Consider the following 19,927-nt stretch of genomic DNA (forward strand, 5'->3'; position numbering starts at 1 on the left):
TTTTACCTGATAAATTTCTTTCTCCTACGGTGTATCCGGTCCACGGCCCGCCCCTGGCATTTTGGTCAGGTTTAAATTTATTTTTTGTAAACTACAGTCACCACTGCACCCTATGGTTCTCCTTTTTCTCCTAACCGTCGGTCGAATGACTGGGGGGGCGGAGCCTGAGGGGAGCTATATGGACAGCTCTGCTGTGTGCTCTCTTTGCCACTTCCTGTAGGGATTGAGAATATCCCACACGTAAGGATGAAGCCGTGGACCGGATACACCGTAGGAGAAAGAAATTTATCAGGTAAACATAAATTCTGTTATATATATATATATATGTTGATTTTAAATGCAATGAGTGCAAAAGGCCAAAAACATCTTCAACAAGGTTGTGAAATGGCTTTGCAGTGATAGTTAAATGGAAGTGACTTTGAATGTTTGAAATATATTAGTGAAAATTATTAGTTTTCAGTGCAGTACTATACACTTTGTTAACATTGACATTGTTTTTTTGTTTTTTTTTATTATTGAATCTTCACAATTTCTATTAATCTTTATTATTTCTTGTCTTTAGCTTACAATGTATATCCTCAAGGGTATTTTTCATATTCAAAATATTTAGTGACCCTGAATTATGTGGTTAATAAAATAACTACTGCTGTGTGCAATTCCAGTTTTAACCTTTATTTTTGTCCTATTTTCACACATTGTAAAGATACAAATAATTCAGATGCTATGCCATGTTCACTGATTTTGCCGGTGTTCAACTTTTATCTCGCAGCACTCTTAGGTCTTTAAGTACAGATTGTAACTTCTGATGCATGTTGACTCAATTCCTGGCCTCATTGATTTGATCTTTAACTTTTTTTTTCTCTGCTGAAGACAAACCTTGAAAAGCTTCTTATAAAGATGACATAGTGCCTTAAAAAGGTTTTGTTATAATGAATTTAAGTTAGGAAGGTCAGCTATCGACAAGCATTTAACATCAACAGCATTTATTTGTACAAAGGGATTAAAGGTCAGAAGGATTAAATAACCTGAGGTTTGGCAGTTTAGCATCTAAATGTTTGAACTTTCCAACTCCTTTCATTGACATGCATTAATCTGCCATGTATTGCATCATGGTATAACCTAGAAAATTGTCTCTGAAAATATTTGTTTTAATTTGCTCAGAAACATTGCTATAGAGGAAGGAGAAAAAGCTTACAATTGCATTTTGGACATTCTGATGACATCAAGAATGAAAAGTCTTCTGCAGATTCTTCTGTGCAGCCTGAACTTCAACACGACCACTCGCAGCGGAGTGATCTTTTGTCGGTAATGTGAAAACTTTGCACATTTCCTAAATAATAGTTCCAAAAAATTTATGTATTTCTCTGCAGTATAATAACACTGTTTGCCAATTCTGAAGCAGAATGTCATTTATTTGACAGCATCACTAAAGTGGTTAAAAAAAGAAAAAAAAAAAAAAGGAATACGTTTATAAATGAGACCACTTAGGTTTTTGCGTTAACATTTGATTTGAATGCTATGTTTCTTTTAAATATTAAAACCTGCATAGCTGAACAACATAAAATAGACATTGTTCTTCAAACATTTTATCTATTTACATTAAATGAACTGAATTACATTTGTAAATATTATTTAATTGCAAACAGACCTTATTGCTGAAACATGTTACTTTCACATGTATAATCTGTAAAACTGAATAGGACGTCAACAATGCTTGAAGATCTTGTATAGTTTTTCAGTTGCAATGGTTATATTTCCATTAGGACATCACCACTTTTAAATGTGCTGCTTAAGTGTTTCTTGTTTAAAGGATTATTGAGAACATAGATTGTTTTTCCAAGAACATACATTTTTCTTGTTGTTTCTTTATTATATTTGGGTAAGGCAGTTATTTTTCTTAATTTCTCAGAGCACTTATGCCTGTTTAGATAAACATCCAATTTTAAGCCACTAGATTGACACATGCTTGCCTATAAATATTTACTAATAGAACATTTTATATACTGTGTGTGTGTGTATATTATATATGTGTATGTGTGCATGTCTATATAATAGACACGCACCCATGCACATATATATTGTGCACTTATTCTGTACGTACGCTATTTGTGAATAAACATTACCATTTAACTCTACGTTGAATTCATGTGATTATTGATTCTTAATAAAAGAAATATAATTTATTTTCTTGTGTAATTTTATTGTTTTATTTCATTGATCTTTTATTCACATTGGTTACAATCTGACCGAGAAAGAGAGTGCCAGCGGCTTCACCATACTTTCAGCAAAATTTCTGTGTCATCATGGTTTAAACAAACTTTGTAGAATTGCTTCTACCCTAAAGGTGATTGAACATTTATATTTCTTTCTTAAGACATGGTGAGTCCACGGAATCATCAATTACTGTTGGGAATATCACTCCTGGCCAGCAGGAGGAGGCAAAGAGCACCACAGCAAAACTGTTAAGTATCACTTCCCACAACCCCCAGTCATTTTCTTTGCCTTCAGTTCAAGGAGGAGGTGAAGTCTAGGTGTCTGTTTAAGATTTCTTCTATCAATATGTTTTTATTTTGGAAGCCTGAGCAAGCTTGCTCTGATCTTCCCTGACAATCTGGGTTTAGCTGTATTCCACGTTTGTCTCTTCAGGAGGGCTGTGGTAGCTTTTAAGCAGTTGGGAACTTGTGTTGTGAGCCTCACTGCATTTTCCTAACAGATTGCTGCCCTTCAATAGAATACCAGAGTAGGCTTACTCTGTTCATTCTTTTATCCCAAGGTCTCTGTGAGGAGTGGTTTCCTCTCATACCAAGTGAGATGTCTTCCTGTCGGACATACAAGGATGTTGGTAAGTGCCATTTAATTTCATGGGAGAAAGAACTCTGGCACTAAGCAGTATAAGACTGCAGTTTTATTGGGACTATGTTTCCTGGAAGTCAGGATAACAGGGCACTGTGTGAACGACTCTAGGACGCCAGAGTCCTAGTTAAGAGAGAGTTACACTATTCTGCATAAGGACAGTAGGTGGTTAATCTTTTATTGGTGGCTGTCTGTTATTCTGCTTGTAGCAATTACTATTTTGAATAGTACCGGCTTTTTTTCTTAAGAGACCTTGCAGTCCGTATAGAGACACTGTGATGTCACGGGTGGTGGGGCCTCTTCTCTGGTCGCAGTGTGCGACTTTGCTTGGCGCCTTTTTACTCAGGAAGTTAAGGCTTCTGTGTCTTCCATCATTAGGATCGTTTGTGAGTCGCTCCGGTGGCAGTAAGGATCAGGTAGGCACCGCAGCTTAACACTGGTGTAGAGGGTGCAGAGATTGTATAAAATAAAATCTGTGAAATTTGCCAATAAAATTTGGTCTGTTTTTTTCCTTACTGCTGTCTGTTGCCTTTTCTCAATCTAGAGCCTTAAAGAGACAGTACCACTTTTAAAATATATTAAAAAAGAAAGACATTTCTTCTGTTAAGTGTGATCAGTCCACGGGTCATCATTACTTCTGGGATATTACTCCTCCCCAACAGGAAGTGCAAGAGGATTCACCCAGCAGAGCTGCATATAGCTCCTCCCCTCTACGTCACTCCCAGTCATTCTCTTGCACCCAACGACTAGATAGGATGTGTGAGAGGACTATGGTGATTATACTTAGTTTTATATCTTCAATCAAAAGTTTGTTATTTTAAAATAGCACCGGAGTGTGTTATTACCTCTCTGGCAGAGTTTGAAGAAGAATCTACCAGAGTTTTTGCTATGATTTTAGCCGGAGTAGTTAAGATCATATTGCTGTTTCTCGGCCATCTGAGGAGAGGTAAACTTCAGATCAGGGGACAGCGGGCAGATGTATCTGCATAGAGGTATGTAGCAGTTTTTATTTTCTGACAATGGAATTGATGAGAAAATCCTGCCATACCGATATAATGTCATGTATGTATACTTTACACTTCAGTATTCTGGGGAATGGTACTTCACTAGAATTACACTGTAAGAAGTACATAAAGCTGTTTAATAACTAGAAATTATGTTTAACGTTTTTGCTGGAATGTAAAATCGTTTTCATTTGCTGAGGTACTGAGTGAATAAATGTTTGGGCACTATTTTTCCACTTGGCAGTTGCTTAATCTTTTTTCTGACAGTTTCTGTTCTCTCTCACTGCTGTGTGTGAGGGGGAGGGGCCGTTTTTTGGCGCTTTTACTACGCATCAGATATTTCAGTCAGCAGCTCATTGTATTTCCTGCATGATCCGGTTCATCTCTACAGAGCTCAGGGGTCTTCAAAACTTATTTTGAGGGAGGTAATTTCTCTCAGCAGAGCTGTGAGAATTATAGTTGACTGAGATAAAAAACGTTTATTCTGTAATTTGCTTCCTGCTTTCAGAATTTGTTATCTTTGCTAATGGGATTAAACCTTTGCTAAATTTGTGTTGTTTACAAGGATTGAGGCTATAACTGTTTCAATTTATTAATTTTCAACTGTCATAGATCTTCTGTGCTTCTTAAAGGCACAGTACATTTTTAATATTATTCTAATTGAATTGTATTCCAAGTTGCAAGTTTATTTGCTAGTGTGTTAAACATGTCTGATTCAGAGGATGATACCTGTGTCATTTGTTGCAATGCCAAAGTGGAGCCCAATAGAAATTTATGTACTAACTGTATTGATGCTACTTTAAATAAAAGTCAATCTGTACAAATTGAACAAATTTCACCAAACAACGAGGGGAGAGTTATGCCGACTAACTCGCCTCACGTGTCAGTACCTGCATCTCCCGCTCGGGAGGTGCGTGATATGGTAACGCCGAGTACATCTGGGCGGCCATTACAAATCACATTACAGGATATGGCTACTGTTATGACTGAAGTTTTGGCTAAATTACCAGAACTAAGAGGTAAGCGTGATCACTCTGGGGTGAGAACAGAGTGCGCTGATAATATTAGGGCCATGTCAGACACTGCGTCACAGGTGGCAGAACATGAGGACGGAGAACTTCATTCTGTAGGTGACGGTTCTGATCCAAACAGACTGGATTCAGATATTTCAAATTTTAAATTTAAACTGGAAAACCTCCGTGTATTACTAGGGGAGGTGTTAGCGGCTCTGAATGATTGTAACACAGTTGCAATACCAGAGAAAATGTGTAGGTTGGATAAATATTTTGCGGTACCCGGCGAGTACTGAGGTTTTTCCTATACCTAAGAGACTTACTGAAATTGTTACTAAGGAGTGGGATAGACCCGGTGTGCCGTTCTCACCCCCTCCGATATTTAGAAAAATGTTTCCAATAGACGCCACCACACGGGACTTATGGCAAACGGTCCCTAAGGTGGAGGGAGCAGTTTCTACTTTAGCTAAGCGTACCACTATCCTGGTGGAGGATAGCTGTGCTTTTTCAGATCCAATGGATAAAAAATTAGAGGGTTACCTTAAGAAAATGTTTGTTCAACAAGGTTTTATATTGCAACCCCTTGCATGCATTGCGCCGATCACGGCTGCAGCGGCATTCTGGATTGAGTCTCTGGAAGAGAACATTAGTTCAGCTACTCTGGACGACATTACGGACAGGCTTAGAGTCCTTAAACTAGCTAATTCATTCATTTCGGAGGCCGTAGTACATCTTACTAAACTTACGGCGAAGAATTCAGGATTCGCCATTCAGGCACGCAGGGCGCTGTGGCTAAAATCCTGGTCAGCTGATGTTACTTCTAAGTCTAAATTGCTTAATATACCTTTCAAACGGCAGACCTTATTCGGGCCCGGGTTGAAAGAGATTATCGCTGACATTACAGGAGGTAAAGGCCATGCCCTGCCTCAGGACAAAGCCAAAGCTAAGGCTAGACAGTCTAATTTTCGTTCCTTTCGTAATTTCAAAGCAGGAGCAGCATCAAATTCCTCTGCACCAAAACAGGAAGGAGCTGTTGCCCGCTACAGACAAGGCTGGAAACCTAACCAGTCCTGGAACAAGGGCAAGCAGATCAGGAAACCTGCTGCTGCCCCTAAAACAGCATGAATTGAGGGCCCCCGATCCGGGATCGGATCTAGTGGGGGGCAGACTTTCTCTCTTCGCCCAGGCTTGGGCAAGAGATGTCCAGGATCCCTGGGCGCTAGAGATAATATCTCAGGGATACCTTCTGGACTTCAAATACTCTCCTCCAAGAGAGAGATTTCTCCAACATAGGTGTGTCCGGTCCACGGCGTCATCCTTACTTGTGGGATATTCTCTTCCCCAACAGGAAATGGCAAAGAGCCCAGCAAAGCTGGTCACATGATCCCTCCTAGGCTCCGCCTACCCCAGTCATTCTCTTTGCCGTTGTACAGGCAACATCTCCACGGAGATGGCTTAGAGTTTTTTAGTGTTTAACTGTAGTTTTTATTATTCAATCAAGAGTTTGTTATTTTAAAATAGTGCTGGTATGTACTATTTACTCAGAAACAGAAAAGAGATGAAGATTTCTGTTTGTATGAGGAAAATGATTTTAGCACCGTAACTAAAATCCATGGCTGTTCCACACAGGACTGTTGAGAGCAATTAACTTCAGTTGGGGGAACAGTGTGCAGTCTCTTACTGCTTGAGGTATGACACATTCTAACAAGACGATGTAATGCTGGAAGCTGTCATTTTCCCTATGGGATCCGGTAAGCCATGTTTATTAAGATAGTAAATAAGGGCTTCACAAGGGCTTATTAAGACTGTAGACTTTTTCTGGGCTAAATCGATTCATTATTAACACATATTTAACCTTGAGGAATCATTTATTCTGGGTATTTTGATATGATTATATCGGCAGGCACTGTTTTTGACACCTTATTCTTTAGGGGCTTTCCCTAATCATAGTCAGAGCCTCGTTTTCGCGCCGGTATGGCGCACTTGTTTTTGAGGACAGCATGGCATGCAGCTGCATGTGTGTGGAGCTCTGTTACATAGAGAAGTCTTTCTGAAGGCATCATTTGGTATCGTATTCCCCTTTGGGCTTGGTTGGGTCTCAGCAAAGCAGATTCCAGGGACTGTAAAGGGGTTAAATATAAAAACGGCTCCGGTTCCGTTATTTTAAGGGTTAAAGCTTCCAAATTTGGTGTGCAATACTTTTAAGGCTTTAAGACACTGTGGTGAAATTTTGGTGAATTTTGAACAATTCCTTCATACTTTTTCGCAATTGCAGTAATAAAGTGTGTTTAGTTTAAAATTTAAAGTGACAGTAACGGTTTTATTTTAAAACGTTTTTTGTGCTTTGTTATCAAGTTTATGCCTGTTTAACATGTCTGAACTACCAGATAGATTGTGTTCTGACTGTGGGGAAACCAAGGTTCCTTCTCATTTAACTATATGTATTTTATGTCATAAAAAAATTTAGTAAAAATGATGCCCAAGATGATTCCTCAAGTGAGGGGAGTAAGCATGGTACTGCATCATCCCCTCCTTCGTCTACACCAGTCTTGCCCATACAGGAGGCCCCTAGTACATCTAGTGCGCCAATACTCCTTACTATGCAACATTTAACGGCTGTAATGGATAATTCTATCAAAAACATTTTAGCCAATATGCCCACTTATCAGCGAAAGCGCGACTGCTCTGTTTTAGAAAATTCTGTAGAGCATGAGAACGCTGATGATATGGTTCCTGAAGGGCCCCTACACCAATCTGAGGGGGCCAGGGAGGTTTTGTCTGAGGGAGAAATTTCAGATTCAGGAAACATTTCTCAACAAGCTGAACCTGATGTGATTACTTTTAAATTTAAGTTGGAACAGCTCCGCGCTCTGCTTAAGGAGGTGTTATCCAATTTGGATGATTGTGATTATCTGGTCATTCCAGAACCACTATGTAAAATGGAAAAGTTCTTAGAGGCCCCGGGGCCCCCCGAAGCTTTTCCTATATCCAAGCGGGTGGCGTACATTGTTAGTAAAGAATGGGACAGGCCCGGTATACCTTTAGTACCTCCCCCCATATTTATAAAATTGTTTTCCTATAGTCGACCCCAGAAAGGACTGATGGCAGACAGTCCCCAAGGTCGAGGGGGGCGGTTTCTACTCTACACAAGCGCGCCACTATACCCATAGAAGATAGTTGTGCTTTCCAAGATCCTATGGATAAAAAATTAGAAGGTCTGCTAAAGATGTTTGTTCAGCAAGGTTCCCTTCTACAACCAATTGCATGCATTGTCCCTGTCACTGCAGCCGCGTGTTTCTAGTTTGATGAGCTAGGAAAGGCGATTATTAGTAATTCTTCTTCTTATGAAGAGATTATGGACAGAATTCGTGCTCTTAAATTGGCTAATTCTTTCACCCTAGACGCCACCTTGCAATTGGCTAGGTTAGCGGCGAAAAAATTCTGGGTTTGCTATTGTGGCGCAGAGCGCTTTGGTTAAAATCTTGGGCAGCGGATGCGTCTTCCAAGAACAAATTGCTTGACATTCCTTTCAAGGGGAAAAACACTCTTTGGCCCTGACTTGAAAGAGATTATCTCTGATATCACTGGGGGCAAGGGCCACGCCCTTCCTCAGGATAGGTCTTTTCAGGACCAAAAATAAACCTAAGTTTCGTCTCTTTCGCAGAAACGGATCAGCCCCAAGGGCTACGTCCTCTAAGCAGGAAGGTAATACTTCTCAAGCCAATCCAGCCTGGAGACTTATGCAAGGCTGGAACAAAGGAAAGCAGGCCAGGAAACCTGCCACTGCTACCAAGACAGCATGAAATGCGGGCCCCCGATCCGGGACCGGATCTGGTGGGGGGCAGACTCTCTCTCTTCGCTCAGGCTGGGGCAAGAGATGTTCTGGATCCTTGGGCGCTAGAAATAGTCTCCCAAGGTTATTCTCTGGAGTTCAAGGGGCTTCCTCCAAGGGGGAGGTTCCACAGGTCTCAGTTGTCTTCAGACCACATAAGAAGACAGGCATTCTTACATTGGGTAGAAGACCTGCTTAAAATGGGAGTGATTCATCCTGTTCCATTAGGAGAACAAGGGATGGGGTTCTACTCCAATCTGTTCATAGTTCCCAAAAAAGAGGGAACGTTCTGACCAATCTTAGATCTCAAGATCTTGAACAAGTTTCTCAGGTTCCATCGTTCAAGATGGAAACCATTCGAACACTTCTTCCTTCCATCCAGGAAGGTCAATTCATGACCAAGGTGGATTTCAAGGATGCGTATCTACATATTCCTATCCACAAGGAACATCATCGGTTCCTAAGGTTTGCATTCCTGGACAAGCATTTCCAGTTCGTGGCGTTTTCTTTCGGATTAGCCACTGCTCCTAGGATTTTCTCATAGGTACTAGGGTCCCTTCTGGCAGTGCTAAGACCAAGGGGCATTGCTGTAGTACCTTACTTGGACGACATTCTGATTCGAGCGTCGTCCCTTCCTCAAGTAAAGGCTCACACGGACATTGTCCTGGCCTTTCTCAGATCTCACGGATGGAAAGTGAACGTGGAAAAGAGTTCTCTATCTCCGTCAACGAGGGTTCCCTTCTTGGGAACTATAATAGACTCCTTAGAAATGAGGATTTTTCTGACAGAAGCCAGAAAAACAAAACTTCTAGATTCTTGTCGGATACTTCATTCCGTTCCTCTTCCTTCCATAGCGCAGTGCATGGAAGTGATAGGTTTGATGGTAGCGGCAATGGACATAGTTCCTTTTGTGCGCATTCATCTAAGACCATTACAACTGTTCATGCTCAGTCAGTGGAATGGGGACTATTCAGACTTGTCTCCGAAGATACAAGTAAATCAGAGGACCAGAGACTCATTCCGTTGGTGGCTGTCCCTGGACAACCTGTCACAAGGGATGACCTTCCGCAGACCAGAGTGGGTCATTGTCACGACCGACGCCAGTCTGATGGGCTGGGGCGCGGTCTGGGGATCCCTGAAAGCTCAGGGTCTTTGGTCTCGGGTAGAATCTCTTCTACCGATAAATATTCTGGAACTGAGAGCGATATTCAATGCTCTCAAAGCTTGGCCTCAGCTAGCGAGGGCCAACTTCATACATCAACCATCAGGGGGGAACAAGGAGTTCCCTAGCGATGGAAGAAGTGACCAAAATCATTCTATGGGCGGAGTCTCACTCCTGCCACCTGTCTGCTATCCACATCCCAGGAGTGGAAAATTGGGAAGTGGATTTTCTGAGTCGTCAGACATTGCATCCGGGGGAGTGGGAACTCCATCCGGAAATCTTTGCCCAAGTCACTCAACCGTGGGGCATTCCAGACATGGATCTGATGGCCTCTCGTCAGAACTTCAGAGTTCCTTACTACGGGTACAGATCCAGGGATCCCAAGGCGGCTCTAGTGGATGCACTAGTAGCACCTTGGACCTTCAAACTAGCTTATGTGTTCCCGCCGTTTCCTCTCATCCCCAGGCTGGTAGCCAGGATCAATCAGGAGAGGGCGTCGGTGATTTTGATAGCTCCTGCGTGGCCACGCAGGACTTGGTATGCAGATCTGGTGAATATGTCATCGGCTCCACCATGGAAGCTACCTTTGAGACGAGACCTTCTTGTTCTAGGTCCGTTCGACCCACTCCAGCTGACTGCTTGGAGATTGAACGCTTGATCTTATCAAAGCGAGGGTTCTCAGATTCTGTTATTAATACTCTTGTTCAGGCCTGAAAGCCTGTAACCAGAAAAATTACCACATAATTTGGTATATCTGTTGGTGTGAATCTACAGGATTCCCTTGGGACAAGGTTAAGATTCCTAAGAGTCTATCCTTCCTTCGAGAAGGATTGGAAAAAGGATTATCTGCAAGTTCCTTGATGGGACAGATTTCTGCCTTGTCTGTGTTACTTCACAAAAAGCTGGCAGCTGTGCCAGATGTTCTAGCCTTTGTTCAGGCTCTGGTTAGAATCAAGCCTGTTTACAAAATTTTGACTCCTCCTTGGAGTCTCAACCTAGTTCTTTCAGTTCTTCAGGGGGTTCCGTTTGAACCCTTACATTCCGTTGATATTAAGTTATTATCTTGGAAAGTTTTGTTTTTGGTTGCAATTTCTTCTGCTAGAAGAGTTTCAGAATTATCTGCTCTGCAGTGTTCTTCTCCTTATCTGGTGTTCCATGCAGATAAGGTGGTTTTGCGTACTAAACCTGGTTTTCTTCCAGTTTCAAAGAAGGAACGTTTGTTGCACAACTTGGATGTAGTTCGTGCTCTCAAATTTTACTTAGCAGCTACTAAGGATTTCAGACAAACTTTGTCTTTGTTTGTTGTTTATTCTAGTAAACGGAGAGGTCAAAAAGCAACTTCTACCTCTCTCTCCTTCTGGATTAAAAGCATTATCCGATTGGCTTATGAGACTGCCGGACGGCAGCCTCCTGAAAGAATCACAGCTCACTCCACTAGGGCTGTGGCTTCCACATGGGCCTTCAAGAACGAGGCTTCTGTTGATCAGATATGTAAGGCAGCGACTTGGTCTTCACTGCACACTTTTTCTAAATTTTACAAATTTGATACTTTTGCTTCTTCTGAGGCTGTTTTTGGGAGAAAGGTTTTGCAAGCCGTGGTGCCTTCCATTTAGGTGACCTGATTTGCTCCCTCCCTTCATCCGTGTCCTAAAGCTTTGGTATTGGTTCCCACAAGTAAGGATGACGCCGTGGACCGGACACACCTATGTTGGAGAAAACAGAATTTATGTTTACCTGATAAATTACTTTCTCCAACGGTGTGTCCGGTCCACGGCCCGCCCTGGTTTTTTTAATCAGGTCTGATAATTTATTTTCTTTAACTACAGTCACCACGGTAACATATGGTTTCTCCTATGCAAATATTCCTCCTTAACGTCGGTCGAATGACTGGGGTAGGCGGAGCCTAGGAGGGATCATGTGACCAGCTTTGCTGGGCTCTTTGCCATTTCCTGTTGGGGAAGAGAATATCCCACAAGTAAGGATGACGCCGTGGACCGGACACACCGTTGGAGAAAGTAATTTATCAGGTAAACATAAATTCTGTTTTCATCTGTCAAGGTTGTCATCAATCCAGACAAAGAAAGAGGCGTTTCTACGCTGCGTACAAGAGCTCTTGTTAATGGGAGTAATCCATCCAGTTCCACGATCGGAACAGGGACAGGGGTTTTACTCAAATCTGTTTGTGGTTCCCAAAAAAGAGGGAACTTTCAGACCAATCCTGGACTTAAAGATCCTAAACAAATTCCTAAGAGTTCCATCGTTCAAGATGGAGACTATTCGGACAATTTTACCTATGATCCAAGAGGGTCAGTACATGACCACTGTAGATTTAAAGGATGCTTACCTTCACATACCGATTCACAAAGATCATTACCGGTACCTAAGGTTTGCCTTCCTAGACAGGCATTACCAGTTTGTGGCTCTTCCATTCGGATTGGCTACAGCTCCAAGAATCTTCACAAAGGTTCTGGGTGCTCTTCTGGCGGTACTAAGACCGCGGGGAATCTCGGTAGCTCCATACCTAGACGACATTCTGATACAAGCTTCAAGCTTTCAAACTGCCAAGTCTCATACAGAGTTAGTACTGGCATTTCTAAGGTCACATGGATGGAAGGTGAACGAAAAGAAAAGTTCACTCGTTCCACTCACAAGAGTTCCCTTCCTGGGGACTCTTATAGATTCTGTAGAAATGAAGATTTACCTGACAGAGGACAGGCTAACAAGACTTCAAAGTGCTTGCCGCACCCTTCATTCCATTCAACACCCGTCAGTGGCTCAATGCATGGAGGTAATCGGCTTAATGGTAGCGGCAATGGACATAGTACCCTTTGCACGCTTACACCTCAGACCACTGCAACTGTGCATGCTAAGTCAGTGGAATGGGGATTACTCAGACTTATCCCCTTCTCTGAATCTGGATCAAGAGACCAGAAATTCTCTTCTATGGTGGCTTTCTCGGCCACATCTGTCCAGGGGGATGCCATTCAGCAGACCAGACTGGACAATTGTAACAACAGACGCCAGCCTTCTAGGTTGGGGTGCCGTCTGGAATTCTCTGAGGGCTCAGGGACAATGGAGTCAGGAGGAGAGTCTCCTGCCAATAAACATTCTGGAATTGAGAGCAGTTCTCAATGCCCTCCTGGCTTGGCCCCAGTTGACAACTCGGGGGTTCATCAGGTTTCAGTCGGACAACATCACGACTGTAGCTTACATCAACCATCAGGGAGGGACAAGAAGCTCCCTAGCTATGATGGAAGTATCAAAGATAATTCGCTGGGCAGAGTCTCACTCTTGCCACCTGTCAGCAATCCACATCCCGGGAGTGGAGAACTGGGAGGCGGATTTCTTAAGTCGTCAGACTTTTCATCCGGGGGAGTGGGAACTCCATCCGGAGGTCTTTGCCCAAATACTTCGACGTTGGGGCAAACCAGAGATAGATCTCATGGCGTCTCGACAGAACGCCAAGCTTCCTCGTTACGGGTCCAGATCCAGGGATCCAGGAGCAGTCCTGATAGATGCCCTGACAGCACCTTGGGATTTCAGGATGGCTTACGTGTTTCCACCCTTCCCGATGCTTCCTCGATTGATTGCCAGAATCAAACAAGAGAGAGCATCAGTGATTCTAATAGCACCTGCGTGGCCACGCAAGACTTGGTATGCAGACCTGGTGGACATGTCATCCTGTCCACCTTGGTCTCTACCTCTGAAACAGGACCTTCTGATACAGGGTCCCTTCAAACATCAAAATCTAACTTCTCTGAAGCTGACTGCTTGGAAATTGAACGCTTGATTTTATCAAGACGTGGGTTTTCTGAGTCAGTTATTGATACCTTAATACAGGCTAGGAAGCCTGTTACCAGAAAGATTTACCATAAGATATGGCGTAAATATCTATATTGGTGTGAATCCAAAGGTTACTCTTGGAGTAAGGTTAGGATTCCTAGGATATTGTCTTTTCTACAAGAAGGTTTAGAAAAGGGTTTATCTGCTAGTTCATTAAAGGGACAGATCTCAGCTCTGTCCATTCTGTTACACAAACGTCTGTCAGAAGTTCCTGACGTCCAGGCTTTTTGTCAGGCTTTGGCCAGGATTAAGCCTGTGTTTAAAACTGTTGCTCCACCATGGAGTTTAAACCTTGTTCTTAATGTTTTACAGGGCGTTCCGTTTGAACCCCTTCATTCCATTGATATAAAGTTGTTATCTTGGAAAGTTCTATTTTTAATGGCTATTTCTCCAACATAGGTGTGTCCGGTCCACGGCGTCATCCTTACTTGTGGGATATTCTCTTCCCCAACAGGAAATGGCAAAGAGCCCAGCAAAGCTGGTCACATGATCCCTCCTAGGCTCCGCCTACCCCAGTCATTCTCTTTGCCGTTGTACAGGCAACATCTCCACGGAGATGGCTTAGAGTTTTTTAGTGTTTAACTGTAGTTTTTTATTATTCAATCAAGAGTTTGTTATTTTAAAATAGTGCTGGTATGTACTATTTACTCAGAAACAGAAAAGAGATGAAGATTTCTGTTTGTATGAGGAAAATGATTTTAGCAACCGTCACTAAAATCCATGGCTGTTCCACACAGGACTGTTGAGAGCAATTAACTTCAGTTGGGGGAACAGTGAGCAGTCTCTTGCTGCTTGAGGTATGACACATTCTAACAAGACGATGTAATGCTGGAAGCTGTCATTTTCCCTATGGGATCCGGTAAGCCATGTTTATTACGATCGTAAATAAGGGCTTCAAAATAGGGCTTATTAAGACTGTAGACTTTTTCTGGGCTAAATCGATTCATTATTAACACATATTTAGCCTTGAGGAATCATTTTATCTGGGTATTTTGATATAATAATATCGGCAGGCACTGTTTTAGACACCTTATTCTTTAGGGGCTTTCCCAAAGCATAGGCAGAGCCTCATTTTCGCGCCGGTGTTGCGCACTTGTTTTTGAGAGGCATGGCATGCAGTCGCATGTGAGAGGAGCTCTGTTACTTAGAAAAGACTTTCTGAAGGCGTCATTTGGTATCGTATTCCCCTTGGGGCTTGGTTGGGTCTCAGCAAAGCAGATACCAGGGACTGTAAAGGGGTTAAAGTTCAAAACGGCTCCGGTTCCGTTATTTTAAGGGTTAAAGCTTCCAAATTTGGTGTGCAATACTTTTAAGGCTTTAAGACACTGTGGTGAAAATTTGGTGAATTTTGAACAATTCCTTCATGTTTTTTCGCAATTGCAGTAATAAAGTGTGTTCAGTTTAAAATTTAAAGTGACAGTAACGGTTTTATTTTAAAACGTTTTTTGTACTTTGTTATCAAGTTTATGCCTGTTTAACATGTCTGAACTACCAGATAGACTGTGTTCTGAATGTGGGGAAGCCAGAATTCCTATTCATTTAAATAAATGTGATTTATGTGACAATGACAATGATGCCCAAGATGATTCCTCAAGTGAGGGGAGTAAGCATGGTACTGCATCATTCCCTCCTTCGTCTACACGAGTCTTGCCCACTCAGGAGGCCCCTAGTACATCTAGCGCGCCGATACTCCTTACTATGCAACAATTAACGGCTGTAATGGATAATTCTGTCAAAAACATTTTAGCCAAAATGAACACTTATCAGCGTAAGCGCGACTGCTCTGTTTTAGATACTGAAGAGCATGACGACGCTGATAATGATATTTCTGAAGGGCCCCTAACCCAGTCTGATGGGGCCAGGGAGGTTTTGTCTGAGGGAGAAATTACTGATTCAGGGAACATTTCTCAACAAGCTGAACCTGATGTGATTGCATTTAAATTTAAGTTGGAACATCTCCGCATTCTGCTTAAGGAGGTATTATCCACTCTGGATGATTGTGACAAGTTGGTCATCCCAGAGAAACTATGTAAAATGGACAAGTTCCTAGAGGTGCCGGGGCTCCCAGAAGCTTTTCCTATACCCAAGCGGGTGGCGGACATTGTTAATAAAGAATGGGAAAGGCCCGGTATTCCTTTCGTCCCTCCCCCCATATTTAAAAAATTGTTTCCTATGGTCGACCCCAGAAAGGACTTATGGCAGACAGTCCCCAAGGTCGAGGGAGCGGTTTCCACTTTAAACAAACGCACCACTATACCCATAGAGGATAGTTGTGCTTTCAAAGATCCTATGGATAAAAAATTAGAAGGTTTGCTTAAAAAGATGTTTGTTCAGCAGGGTTACCTTCTACAACCAATTTCATGCATTGTCCCTGTCGCTACAGCCGCATGTTTCTGGTTCGATGAGCTGATAAAGGCGGTCGATAGTGATTCTCCTCCTTTTGAGGAGATTATGGACAGAATCAATGCTCTCAAATTGGCTAATTCTTTCACCCTAGACGCCACTTTGCAATTGGCTAGGTTAGCGGCTAAGAATTCTGGGTTTGCTATTGTGGCGCGCAGAGCGCTTTGGTTGAAATCTTGGTCGGCTGATGCGTCTTCCAAGAACAAGCTACTTAACATTCCTTTCAAGGGGAAAACGCTGTTTGGCCCTGACTTGAAAGAGATTATCTCTGATATCACTGGGGGTAAGGGCCACGCCCTTCCTCAGGATCGGCCTTTCAAGGCAAAAAATAAACCTAATTTTCGTCCCTTTCGTAGAAACGGACCAGCCCAAAGTGCTACGTCCTCTAAGCAAGAGGGTAATACTTCTCAAGCCAAGCCAGCCTGGAGACCAATGCAAGGCTGGAACAAGGGAAAGCAGGCCAAGAAACCTGCCACTGCTACCAAGACAGCATGAAATGTTGGCCCCCGATCCGGGACCGGATCTGGTGGGGGGCAGACTCTCTCTCTTCGCTCAGGCTTGGGCAAGAGATGTTCTGGATCCTTGGGCGCTAGAAATAGTCTCCCAAGGTTATCTTCTGGAATTCAAGGGACTTCCCCCAAGGGGGAGGTTCCACAGGTCTCAGTTGTCTTCAGACCACATAAAAAGACAGGCATTCTTACATTGTGTAGAAGACCTGTTAAAAATGGGAGTGATTCATCCTGTTCCATTAAGAGAACAAGGGATGGGGTTCTACTCCAATCTGTTTATAGTTCCCAAAAAAGAGGGAACGTTCAGACCAATCTTAGATCTCAAGATCTTAAACAAGTTTCTCAAGGTTCCATCGTTCAAGATGGAAACCATTCGAACTATTCTTCCTTCCATCCAGGAAGGTCAATTCATGACCACGGTGGATTTAAAGGATGCGTATCTACATATTCCTATCCACAAGGAACATCATCGGTTCCTGAGGTTCGCATTCCTGGACAAACATTACCAGTTCGTGGCGCTTCCTTTCGGATTAGCCACTGCTCCAAGGATTTTCACAAAGGTACTAGGGTCCCTTCTAGCTGTGCTAAGACCAAGGGGCATTGCTGTAGTACCTTACTTGGACGACATTCTGATTCAAGCGTCGTCCCTTCCTCAAGCAAAGGCTCACACGGACATTGTCCTGGCCTTTCTCAGATCTCACGGATGGAAAGTGAACGTGGAAAAGAGTTCTCTATCTCCGTCAACAAGGGTTCCCTTCTTGGGAACAATAATAGACTCCTTAGAAATGAGGATTTTTCTGACAGAGGCCAGAAAAACAAAACTTCTAGACTCTTGTCGGATACTTCATTCCGTTCCTCTTCCTTCCATAGCTCAGTGCATGGAAGTGATCGGGTTGATGGTAGCGGCAATGGACATAGTTCCTTTTGCGCGCATTCATCTAAGACCATTACAACTGTGCATGCTCAGTCAGTGGAATGGGGACTATACAGACTTGTCTCCAAAGATACAAGTAAATCAGAGGACCAGAGACTCACTCCGTTGGTGGCTGTCCCTGGACAACCTGTCACGAGGGATGACATTCCGCAGACCAGAGTGGGTCATTGTCACGACCGACGCCAGTCTGATGGGCTGGGGCGCGGTCTGGGGATCCCTGAAAGCTCAGGGTCTTTGGTCTCGGGAAGAATCTCTTCTACCGATAAATATTCTGGAACTGAGAGCGATATTCAATGCTCTCAAGGCTTGGCCTCAGCTAGCGAGGGCCAAGTTCATACGGTTTCAATCAGACAACATGACAACTGTTGCGTACATCAACCATCAGGGGGGAACAAGGAGTTCCCTGGCGATGGAAGAAGTGACCAAAATCATTCTATGGGCGGAGTCTCACTCCTGCCACCTGTCTGCTATCCACATCCCAGGAGTGGAAAATTGGGAAGCGGATTTTCTGAGTCGTCAGACATTGCATCCGGGGGAGTGGGAACTCCATCCGGAAATCTTTGCCCAAGTCACTCAGCTGTGGGGCATTCCAGACATGGATCTGATGGCCTCTCGTCAGAACTTCAAAGTTCCTTGCTACGGGTCCAGATCCAGGGATCCCAAGGCGGCTCTAGTGGATGCACTAGTAGCACCTTGGACCTTCAAACTAGCTTATGTGTTCCCGCCGTTTCCTCTCATCCCCAGGCTGGTAGCCAGGATCAATCAGGAGAGGGCGTCGGTGATCTTGATAGCTCCTGCGTGGCCACGCAGGACTTGGTATGCAGATCTGGTGAATATGTCATCGGCTCCACCTTGGAAGCTACCTTTGAGACGAGACCTTCTTGTTCAGGGTCCGTTCGAACATCCGAATCTGGTTTCACTCCAGCTGACTGCTTGGAGATTGAACGCTTGATCTTATCGAAGCGAGGGTTCTCAGATTCTGTTATCGATACTCTTGTTCAAGCCAGAAAGCCTGTAACTAGAAAGATTTACCACAAAATTTGGAAAAAATATATCTGTTGGTGTGAATCTAAAGGATTCCCTTGGGACAAGGTTAAGATTCCTAGGATTCTATCCTTCCTTCAAGAAGGATTGGAAAAAGGATTATCTGCAAGTTCCCTGAAGGGACAGATTTCTGCCTTGTCTGTGTTACTTCACAAAAAGCTGGCCGCTGTGCCAGATGTTCAAGCCTTTGTTCAGGCTCTGGTTAGAATTAAGCCTGTTTACAAACCTTTGACTCCTCCTTGGAGTCTCAATTTAGTTCTTTCAGTTCTTCAGGGGGTTCCGTTTGAACCCTTACATTCCGTTGATATTAAGTTATTATCTTGGAAAGTTTTGTTTTTGGTTGCAATTTCTTCTGCTAGAAGAGTTTCAGAATTATCTGCTCTGCAGTGTTCTCCTCCTTATCTGGTGTTCCATGCAGATAAGGTGGTTTTACGTACTAAACCTGGTTTTCTTCCAAAAGTTGTTTCTTACAAAAACATTAACCAGGAGATTATCGTACCTTCTCTGTGTCCGAAACCAGTTTCAAAGAAGGAACGTTTGTTGCACAATTTGGATGTTGTTCGCGCTCTAAAATTCTATTTAGATGCTACAAAGGATTTTAGACAAACATCTTCCTTGTTTGTTGTTTATTCCGGTAAAAGGAGAGGTCAAAAAGCAACTTCTACCTCTCTCTCTTTTTGGATTAAAAGCATCATCAGATTGGCTTACGAGACTGCCGGACGGCAGCCTCTCGAAAGAATCACAGCTCATTCCACTAGGGCTGTGGCTTCCACATGGGCCTTCAAGAACGAGGCTTCTGTTGATCAGATATGTAGGGCAGCGACTTGGTCTTCACTGCACACTTTTACCAAATTTTACAAGTTTGATACTTTTGCTTCTTCTGAGGCTATTTTTGGGAGAAAGGTTTTGCAAGCCGTGGTGCCTTCCATTTAGGTGACCTGATTTGCTCCCTCCCTTCATCCGTGTCCTAAAGCTTTGGTATTGGTTCCCACAAGTAAGGATGACGCCGTGGACCGGACACACCTATGTTGGAGAAAACAGAATTTATGTTTACCTGATAAATTACTTTCTCCAACGGTGTGTCCGGTCCACGGCCCGCCCTGTTTTTTTTAATCAGGTCTGATAATTTATTTTCTTTAACTACAGTCACCACGGTACCATATGGTTTCTCCTATGCAAATATTCCTCCTTAACGTCGGTCGAATGACTGGGGTAGGCGGAGCCTAGGAGGGATCATGTGACCAGCTTTGCTGGGCTCTTTGCCATTTCCTGTTGGGGAAGAGAATATCCCACAAGTAAGGATGACGCCGTGGACCGGACACACCGTTGG

General features: G+C 43.2%; 1 protein-coding gene across 5 annotated transcripts in view; it reads left to right on the forward strand.

Moving 5' to 3' along the window:
* PHF14 (PHD finger protein 14) overlaps positions 1 to 19,927 on the forward strand; it is an 809,709-nt gene that overhangs the window by 344,420 nt on the left and 445,362 nt on the right. For all 5 annotated transcript variants that reach the window (XR_008402519.1, XM_053714097.1, XM_053714098.1 and 2 more), the window contains one exon: positions 1,162 to 1,305. Coding sequence is in view for 4 of the 5 variants with exons in the window: in XM_053714097.1 (XP_053570072.1) it covers positions 1,162 to 1,305 (144 nt within the window). In the remaining variant the exon portion in view is untranslated. The remainder of the gene's footprint in view (positions 1 to 1,161; positions 1,306 to 19,927) is intronic.

This window comes from Bombina bombina, chromosome 5, assembly GCF_027579735.1.
Source record: "Bombina bombina isolate aBomBom1 chromosome 5, aBomBom1.pri, whole genome shotgun sequence".
Classification (NCBI taxonomy): domain Eukaryota; kingdom Metazoa; phylum Chordata; class Amphibia; order Anura; family Bombinatoridae; genus Bombina; species Bombina bombina.